The sequence below is a fragment of the Oryzias melastigma genome, unplaced genomic scaffold, assembly GCF_002922805.2.
Source record: "Oryzias melastigma strain HK-1 unplaced genomic scaffold, ASM292280v2 sc00281, whole genome shotgun sequence".
Lineage (NCBI taxonomy): Eukaryota > Metazoa > Chordata > Actinopteri > Beloniformes > Adrianichthyidae > Oryzias > Oryzias melastigma.
Genome location: NW_023416904.1, coordinates 198,794 through 208,789, shown reverse-complemented (window position 1 = coordinate 208,789; position 9,996 = coordinate 198,794). Strand labels below are relative to the sequence as shown.

General features: G+C 42.5%; 1 protein-coding gene across 1 annotated transcript in view; it reads left to right on the top strand.

Moving 5' to 3' along the window:
* The window catches only part of LOC112138195 (NACHT, LRR and PYD domains-containing protein 12-like), a 55,241-nt gene that overhangs the window by 13,746 nt on the left and 31,499 nt on the right, over positions 1 to 9,996 (top strand). The window contains exon 3 of the mRNA XM_024260763.2: positions 1,282 to 1,458. Within this exon, the coding sequence (XP_024116531.2) occupies positions 1,286 to 1,458 (173 nt within the window). The 5' untranslated portion in view covers positions 1,282 to 1,285. The remainder of the gene's footprint in view (positions 1 to 1,281; positions 1,459 to 9,996) is intronic.

The window sequence follows — 9,996 nt, the reverse complement described above, 5'->3', positions numbered from 1 at the left end:
TTAGTTACCATAGCTATGCAGATGACACACAGATATATATTAGACTGACACCAGGAGACCAAGGCCCTGTACAGGCTCTTGGTAAATGAATTGAGGACATTAATGACTGGATGTGTCACAACTTACTTCAATTAAACACAAACAAAACCTAGGTTATTGTCTTTGGGGCTAAAGAAAAAAGGTTGGACATCACTACAGAGCTTCAATCTATTCAACTAAAAACTACCAACCAGGCCAGAAACTTGGGTGTAGTGATAGACACAGACTTAAATTTTGATAAACACATTAAGGCAGTCACTAAATCAGCCTATTATCATCTCAAAAATATCTCAAGGATTAAAGATCTGATGTCTAAGCAGGACCTGGAGAAACTAGTGCATGCTTTCATCTTTAGTCGACTTGATTACTGTAACAGTGTTTTTACAGGACTACCAAAAAAATCCATCAGGAAACTGCAGCTTATTCAGAACTCTGCTGCTCGGGTTCTCACAAGGACCAAGAAAGTAGACCACATCAGTCCAGTTCTGAGGTCTTTACACTGGTTACCTGTCTGTCAGAGGATAGACTTTAAAGTTCTGTTACTGGTTTATAAAGCTTTGAATGGTTTAGCACCAAAATACATGACTGACCTCCTGACCCAGTATGTACCAGCCAGACCTCTCCGGTCATCAGAATCCGGTCTTTTAACAGTTCCTAGAGTAAGAACTAAACATGGAGAAGCTGCATTCAGCTTCTATGCACCACAGATCTGGAATAGACTTCCAGAAAACATTAGATCTGCTGAAACACTCAGTGTATTTAAATCCAGGTTAAAGACTCACCTGTTCTCAGTTGCATTTGATTAATATGTATTCAAAAGTTTACGTCCGCACTGTCTATCTATGCTTGTTTTAAATTAAAATCTTTTTACTTTCTTTTAATTTTATTTTATATGATTTGAATGATGATGAATGACATTTTTACTATTTCTTTGATTGTTTCTTTTAATGTTTTATGTAAAGCACTTTGAATTGTCTCTGTACATGAAATGTGCTATACAAATAAACTTGCCTTGCCTTGCCTTCTACTTTGCTCCTTGTATTTTTGACCCTTGCCTGGACTCTGACTTTGTTAATCTCTTGCCCCTTGTTCATTAAACCAGTTGCACTTGGATCCAAATGTCTCAGCCTCTTTGTCTCACTGTCTCTCATCAGGACGGGTCCCACCTGATTGAATTTGCCAAGTTCCCAGAACTTCAGCGTCCATCACTGTTCCTGAACACACTATTCTGTCTATTTTCAGGTTGATGAACTGCAGTTTGTCAAAGAACATCTGGAAACCTCTGATCTCAGCTCTAAAGTCCAACCCGTCCAATCTGACAGAACTTGATTTCAGGTGGAACAGAGACCTGCAGGATTTAGGATTTCCTAATTTGTGCGGTTTTCTGGAGAGTCCAGACTACAGACTTCAGACTCTGAAGTAAGAATCCATGTTTCAGTTTTGTTTTTTTTTTTTTAACTTGTCCTGTCCAACATCTGAGCTAACAGATACGGGCTGAGAGCCTCTAGTGTTGGGCAGATTTTACTGTCACAACAGAGGTTTATCGAGTATAAACCCCTGTTGTACTCAATGCTAAACTTTATTTATATTGATTATGTTTTGAAGGGGGCTGCACGGTGGCGCAGTGGTTAGCGCTCTTGCCTCACAGCTAGAAGGCCCCGGTTCGAATCCCGGCTGGGACCTTTCTGTGTGGAGTTTGCATGTTCTCCCCGTGCATGCGTGGGTTTTCACCGGGGACTCCGGCTTCCTCCCACCGTCCAAAAACATGCTTCACAGGTTCATTGGTGACTCTAAATTGCCCCTAGGTGTGAATGTGAGAGTGGATGTGTGTGTGATTGAGGCCCTGTGACAGACTGGCGACCTGTCCAGGGTGTACCCTGCCGTCGCCCATCAGTAGCCGGGTTAGGCTCCGGCACCCCCGCGACCCCGAAAGGGAAGAAGTGGTCTGGAAGATGAATGTTTTGAAGGGGGGGGTGGTTTAGAGAAAAAAGAAGATGGAAACAGAGGGAAACAACATCATAAAACATCCATCCATCCATTTTCTTGACCGCTTCTTCCCTTTCGGGGTCGCGGACCATAAAACATCCAGGTCTAAATAGTAAACTAGAATGGATGGGGCCTGTCTACACACACACTCTGTAGTTACACACACACCTGTTGGTTGAGATAGTCTCCACATTTAAACTAGTCAGAATGTACACAATATAACTGCAGCTCACACACTTAATCATTCAAACCCACACAAATAAAGCCTTTCATTCTGTCACACATACTATTAGTACTAATAGTGCAAAGGTGAGATGACACCTGTGCTCAGGTGGGTGTTTATGGTTTCCTAATGTGGATAAAGATGGAATGTACAAAGGGGGAGAGCACCCGGCAATCCCCACGCCAAGACCCGCCCCGGGGCAGCAGAGAAAACCTGCCCACAGGGCAATCCCGCCAAACATACAGACCAAGGCACGCGGGACCGCCGCAGAGGCCCCACACACCTGAAAGCAGGAAGGCACAGGAACACAGAGAGTGCAGGCCACAGGCCAGCCAGAAGAGCAGCCCCCCCACCGCGGCAGGAGGGCCAATGCGAGGCCCCACCCCCGGAGAGCCCCCCAACCCCAGAAGAGCAGCCCACCACCACTCAGCAGCGCCGAGCATCCCCCGCCCCACCCCAGGTATGGGTCAGGGCCCCCCAAGGGAAACCCACCCACATGTTCCAGACTACCGCCCATCCCCGCCGTGGGAGGCCCAGGGGGGAGCAAGGATGGGGCCGCCCACCCTTCGCCAAGGAGAGGCGCACCTAAGAGAAATGGAGGTCCCAGAGGAGTGATGTAAACTGGCACACCCACTGATGGAGTTTTGGAAAGGACTAGTTCTCAAGAGCAAGGACCGGAACCCGCACCACTGAGACCTGGACACCGCCAGGCTCCGATGTAGTTTGATCCCCTGCTAGATCTTAAATCTCGGGGATCCCAATTTGTGGTGTTAGAGGTGTGTGTACTAAAGGGTGCAGTTAAAATTGGTGAGAAGGCCTTAACAGGGCATCTCCTGATTGCTCACAGAGATGCCCCATCACCCTCCCACCAACGGCCCTACATGTCTAAGGTGCGGTTAAAATTGGTGCTTAGGGGACTGAGAGGACATCGACTGTTTGCTGGCAGTGATGTCCAAGCACCCCCCCACCAAGGGTCCTAAATGTCTAAGGTGCAAATAAAACCAAGGGGAGGGGCAAATCTATGCAGTGGCCACAGGAGGGGGGCCACTGGCAGGTAGTCCACCCCCCGCAGCGCACTGCAATACAGTCACCCTCCCCTTCACCCTATTGCATGTTTGTATGCGGAAGGGGATTTGTTGGGGCCAGTTGTCAGACTGACCCCCGATGCTGGTGATTTTTATGTGAAATTATCACAAAAAGAACTTGAACACATTTGAATGTTTATAGTTATTGCCATCATCTCATTGACGGTAAAGATGCAGCTCTCTCTCATGAGGGGCTTTTTCAGGTCAACACTGGCTCTGTAATGTTACAGACAGTCTACTAATAAAGTTAATACAAAGCGGATTCATGCTTGTTATTACATTTATAAAATACAGCTTTTATAAATGTCCTATTAATTACTGCTGCTGCAGCTCATTGGCATTAGCTGCTAAAATTGTAGCATGCTAGCATCAGTGTGTAACAACAACTCTGTCTTCAAATCAACACTTTTATTAAATGTTCTGTTTTATCCTCCAGTTCTGTCTGGATCCTTTTGAAAATGTCTGCATGTCTCGCTGCTTCATCAGCCAAAGCTAACCGCCACACAAACAGAGACGATAGTAGAGGGGGTGGTGGGTGGAGTGGGGGCTTCTCGTGGCACCAGTGGTGACACCTCCAACACCTCCAGTGGTGAACTTCCCTTCATCAAATGACACATACGGTTTCACCCCAGAGCGTTATCAAATGCATCAAGGGTCACCAGCTTTGTTTGAAGGTCATGGTGGTAACAGGGGAAGGGATTACCAAAAAGAGGAAAGAGATTTTATCTTGAGCTTCCTACAATAGATGTATCTGTTCCTTTTATCTCTTTCTTTGTGCTGGTATAGCCTGGGATTTTGCCATAAATTATTCCAGTGTTTTTCAACCAGTGTGCCGAAGGGAAAGTACCCATTTTCACATATCTAAAACATTTACCATCACTATGGTATCAGCTCTGTGTTCATCCAAACGGCCCTGATTTAACATTGGATAGTTTTGAATATGCAAGATGGTAAAATAAATATTTATTTGATTCTATAAATGACTCTTTAATCAGAATGATGTTACCGCAATCCAGCCGCACCTGTCTACGCCAATCATTGTTGGAGGCTTGATCACATGTCATTAATCTGACCAATCAGAAGTGGTTAACGTCCATACTTCCTTGTTTTGATTCGGCTCATAAAGTCTCTCAGTTTCAACAAAAATAACAGCTAAAGCTCGTGTTTAGCGGTGTAGCTTCCAGCGGGATCCGACGTCAGACAGTTTAAAAAGTGAACAAAATAATGAAGCTCAGAAACGACAGTATGACGGCGTCTGCGTGAGTTAATGCACTACAGCCCCCATGATGCATTGGGTTAAGTGCGCATGCTGAGCACTAGGTGGAGGGGGAGGGGTTTACACGTTCAGCAGCGCAAGAGCCAAATAGGGAGAGAGATAGAGAGAAAACAACAACACAAAATGTAAAGAAAACGACAAGAAAAAGAAGATAAAAACTGGAATCATTTGACTTTTCTTGATAGTATGAAGGAACAGAGTCTGCAGGAAATATTCTGTATGTATATATATATTCTGTATATATTTATGGCTCCACAATCAACCTGTCCAGACACCTGAGAACTGAGAGAATCTTCTCTAAAACAGAGCAGATCATCACTGACAGAAGAAAGCAGATGACATCCTCAAAGCTGAAACTCTTTTGTCTTTCTTAACGTCAATGTGAATAAAAGTCTAGATTTAGTGGTTTTTGCACAATTTAATTTGTATTTTGGGTTGTGGTTGCAGAGGTGAGTGTTGTTCACTTCAAATGTGTTTAAAAAGAAAAAAGCTTAAAATGTTAAGTTAAAAACTGAATGGTTAATAGTTAATTCTTTTTTCATTAATTTTGTACATTTTATCTGTAAGGGATAAATAACAGCATATACATAATTTACACTTTATATTAATAAAAACATATTTACATCATGGATTTTGTGCATAATCATATCTAGTAGTTTATAATGAATCAAACAAAGCAAACAACAACCTAAAAAAGCCATTTGGTAGCCAAAAGAGCCGCTGTTTGAGGAAAACGAATGCAAAAGAATTGAATTTTGAGCCAGAATTCTCATCACTATTGTGGAGGGAAACCAGAAAAGAACGTTGTTTTTACTTTGTCTGATAGTTTTGGAAGTATTTAAAAAAGAGAGAAAAAAAAAACAGTCAAAAAACGGATTATTTAGAAGTATTTATTTTTTTTTATATTTTTAATCATTCATTAATGATAATAAGTGTAGACTGTTTTGACGAGATATACGTTTAATTTGAGCAAATTGATTAATGATGCTTCACACTTATATAAAACAATGTACACTAGATTGTGGAGGGACTGTACATCAATACAGACTAATTTTTTTTACCTTTTTGGATGCTAGTGTGCCGCGGGATTTTTTTCATGGAAAAAGTGTACCTCGGCTCAAAAAAGGTTGAAAAACACTGAATTATTCACAGGTCATCATTAGTCAGTCCAGAAAGTTTGGTGACTGTATTCCGATATCCTCAGAGCTATTACGCATTTTAGACCAAATATGATCCACATTCATTCAAAAAAATCTGAAAAAAACAAAGAAAGAAAATGTTTTGCCATAATCGTTGTTGTAATAAAACAATAAGCTTATGATTAGTCATTGCAGAAAGTTTGGTGACTGTAGCTGCAATATTCAAAGAGCTATTAAGCTTATTTTTGCATGTTTCATGTATCTACTAAAAAATGATTTAATATAAATAATGCAATAAATTTTTTTCAAAATCTTTATTCTGGCTTGAATACGGTGACGAATCTCTATCATTAGTTCACATAAAAGCCGACATTTGTTTGTTTGTGGGAGCTTATTGATGTTTACAGAATGGCCTTTTCTCAGAGGTTGCACTTTGTAGACGGTCCCTTAGCAGCGTCTCACTGCCGTCTCTCCATCTGCAGCTCGAAGATAACACACATTAAAAGGGGAAAACAGGATTTTTATTCTTTCTAAATGGATGTGTAGGTGACTCTATGTTGATACAAGACGATTGAGACACTTGCTGTCACATTTGAACGTTTTTCTGAAGAGCTATTGAACCCGAAAGTGCGAATCTGTTAATATCTCTCTGACTTTACTGAACTAAGTACGCAGTCTGCTGTTTTGGATAAAACAAAGTGTCTTCATGCTGAGCACTACTCCAATGTTTTAAATAAATGTTTACACAGCAGATCAGAAGTATTTCTGATGAGTACGGATCGGTAACGGACATTCTCCTGCCGTGGGGGGTTAGACGGTGATGAGGGTCTTCTCCGTAGCTGTGGAGGTCTGTCACAGAAATTATACATTCACTTATGTTTCATCCTCTGAGTCTTGTTTTCTTATTGTCAGAACACCCTGACCACAATGTGTAAACATTTTGATCTCATTAGAACATCTTGTTCATGTTAGATATGGCATTTCCATTTCCATCTTAGGCTCCTGATTAACAGCTGATTGTATGACTGTATAAAATGTGAGCGTCCTTCATCAGAGATCAGGGCTCTGCAGACCTCTCTTCTGTGCTCGCCAGCATGCACTTTTCTCTGCTCTGTTTAATAAACATTCTTGAAAACGTTTGACATTTCTTCATTTCATCGGATCAACAAATATTCCACCAGTCTTCTTTAGAGCCAGACATGTCACTGTCCCGACAATGTTTCTGCGTGACAGCCTCCTCGTCAAACTCCTTTCTGTCTACATGGGTTTAGAATAGTGATGTGCGAGTCATGAACAAATTGTTCAAAACTCGCAAGTCACTTTACTGACTCGAGAATCATGAGTCATTTTCCCCACTGACTCATTAACTAACTTATTTCCTTCCACCAATAACAACTTACATTTGTAGAAAAATATCCATCTTATCACTGTAAAGAAAACATATCCGCTTTGAGAAACAAAAACCCTTGGAACAAAGCTCAAACACTCGATTGCTCTGAGCTGCACCGGTCTGCTGACACCTGCAGCTCCTCACCCCTCCAAACCTGAGAATCTGCTCCCCCTCCCAACCTTATTTTCCTTTCGGCTTTTCCCTTCAGGGGTCTCCACAGCGAATCAGTTTCCTCCATCTAAGCCTGTCTTCAGCATCCTCCACTCTAACACCAGCCACCTTCATGTCTTCATTCACTGCATCCATAAACCTCCTCTTTGGTCTTCCTCTAGACCTCTTTCCTGCAGCTCTAGACTCAGCATCCTTCTACCAATATATTCACTGTCTCTCCTCTGAACATGTCCAAACCATCTCAGTCTGGCCTCTCTGACTTTATCTCCAAAACCTCTAACATGTGCTGTCCCTCTGATGTATTCATTCCTGATCCTATCCATCCTGGTCACTCCCAAAGAGAACCTCAGCATCTTCATCTCTGCTACCTCCAGCTCTGCTTCCTGTCTTTTCTTCAGTCCCACTGTTTCTAGTCCAAACAACATGGCTGGTCTCACCACAGTCTTGTACACCTTTCCTTTCATTTGTGCTGAAACTCTTCTGTCACACATCACACCTGACACTTTTCTCCACCCATTCCAACCTGCTTGCACTCTCCTCTTCACTTCTTTTCCACACTCTCCATTACTCTGTACTGTTGACCCTAAATACTTAAACTCCTCCACCTTCTTTATCTCTTCTCCCTGTAACCTCACTCTTCCACTCTGGTTCCTCTCATTCACACACATGTACTCTGTCTTACTGCGGCTAACCTTCATTCCTCTCCTTTCCAGGGCAAACCTCCACCTCTCTAACTCCACCTCCACCTGTTCCCTGCTCTCACTACAAATCACAATATCATCTGCAAACATCATAGTCCATGGTGATTCCTGTTGAAATTCATCTTATAATAATATTTGCTCCTACCAATCAATCACACATTAACAATGACATACAAGAACTAAGACAAAGTCATTCAATTAGTTCTTACTGATAATCACACCCCTTTCCTAATCCGATGGAGGCCTACTTCCATTTCTTTTAATTAACATATATAATATCATGGCCTCGAGCGATCAGGTATGGATTTCATAGGTCTGATTCACATATTTGATTTGGCTAGATTTTACATCGGATGCCCTTCCTGACACAACCCACTGTATTTATCCGGGCTTGGGACCGGCACGATGAGACCCTGGCTTGGGCCCCCTCGGGATTACATTTCTCCCCCTCCCAACCACTGACAGTAAAAAATACTGGACTACTTGAGCCATGAGGTCCCCCATTGGAAATGCATTACCTCCACTCCTCGTGAAAGTAGGCCATCGCTTTCACCGTCACTTCCTGAAACAGCTATCGCCATATTGCAAACGTCTGCAACCCATCTTCAGCGATTGGTCTGAGTCTCTGTGAGTCATAGCTGAGTCATGGAATCTATAGGAAGTACTGTCGCCAATCTGGAGTGAGTCCCCGCCTCATTCCACACCTCTACCACGAGACTGCGGGATGTAAACAGCTTCTACTTTAATAACACCACCTAGAGAGAATTGTACAAGTCATTGTTGAAGCCTTTGAGGGAGAACCATTCCAACATTTGATTCTGTCAGCGGTCCTTTGGGATTTACTTACATTTATTCCTTTTTGTCGAGATAAAAGGAGCATTTGGGTGACGCCCCTGCAGAGCGCCTGACACTTCACATGCGCTGCCATGTTAGTCTGATCAGAAGGACATGAGAAGAGCGTTCAGTGGTATTTAGAATAAATAACCATCCTAACAAGTGAACAGCTGGATCTTTTTCTGTTTGAAAATACAACAACATCCATTGAAGTTTGTCTCGCTCCTCAGACGGCTGCGTCTAATTCAGGCTGCAAGCTGGAAAAGTGCGGCGAAAATGAAACTTTGGTTGGTGATTTTATGGAGGAGCTGTACCATTCCGTATGATACGCAACTTATAATTTATAAGCTACAATCAAAACAGTGAAAAAAAAGAAAAACGAACTTTAAACAAACAAAAAAGTCTGAAAGCACGTAACCTTAGAGTGAAATCTATTTCTACAGAGTAAATCCTCATCTAAAAATGTCGACAGCATGCTCCTCTTGTTGTTTCAAACTGCTGCATCAGTACATTCCATTGAGGAAAACAACAGCAGGACAATGACTGGTACATTGTTGAATTGCAAAGTAGGTGTTAAAAGGTCTTCACGGAGCCATTGATGAAGTCTGCTCCCATTGGCTACCCGTCATCTGTCACTCAAACCCCCCAGACGTTCGACGTCAGACCCACAAACGCTTATTGAGCCATCTGATTGGTCAATTTATAACTCGAATAACTTGTGATAATGGAAAAAATATCTTTAAAAAAATTAGGATTCGAAAAACGAAGTTAAGCAGAAAGCAGCAGAGGAAGAATGATTATTCTGAGATATAAAATGACTGAGAAATAACTGTCTGTTTCTCAATGTAAGTCAATGGGACTTTGGCCTTTTTGTAACCCAGTGGTACTTCCTATATGGAACACGGAAGTAGGGGGGTTTGCTCAGTCCAGTTCTTATATACAGTCAATGCTCCCAACTGGAAAATCTGTCGTCCACTCCCATGCCCCTCCCCTGCGAGCAGCTCTCTAAGTCCGGGATGAATCATATGGGCGTGTTTGAGTCAGGACTCCAGATGAGCGATGATTCACAGAGGTGGGACCAAGTCATCATTTTGCAAGTCCGAGTCAAGTCCCAAGTCTTTGTCCTCAAGTCCGAGTCAAGTCCCAAGTCAA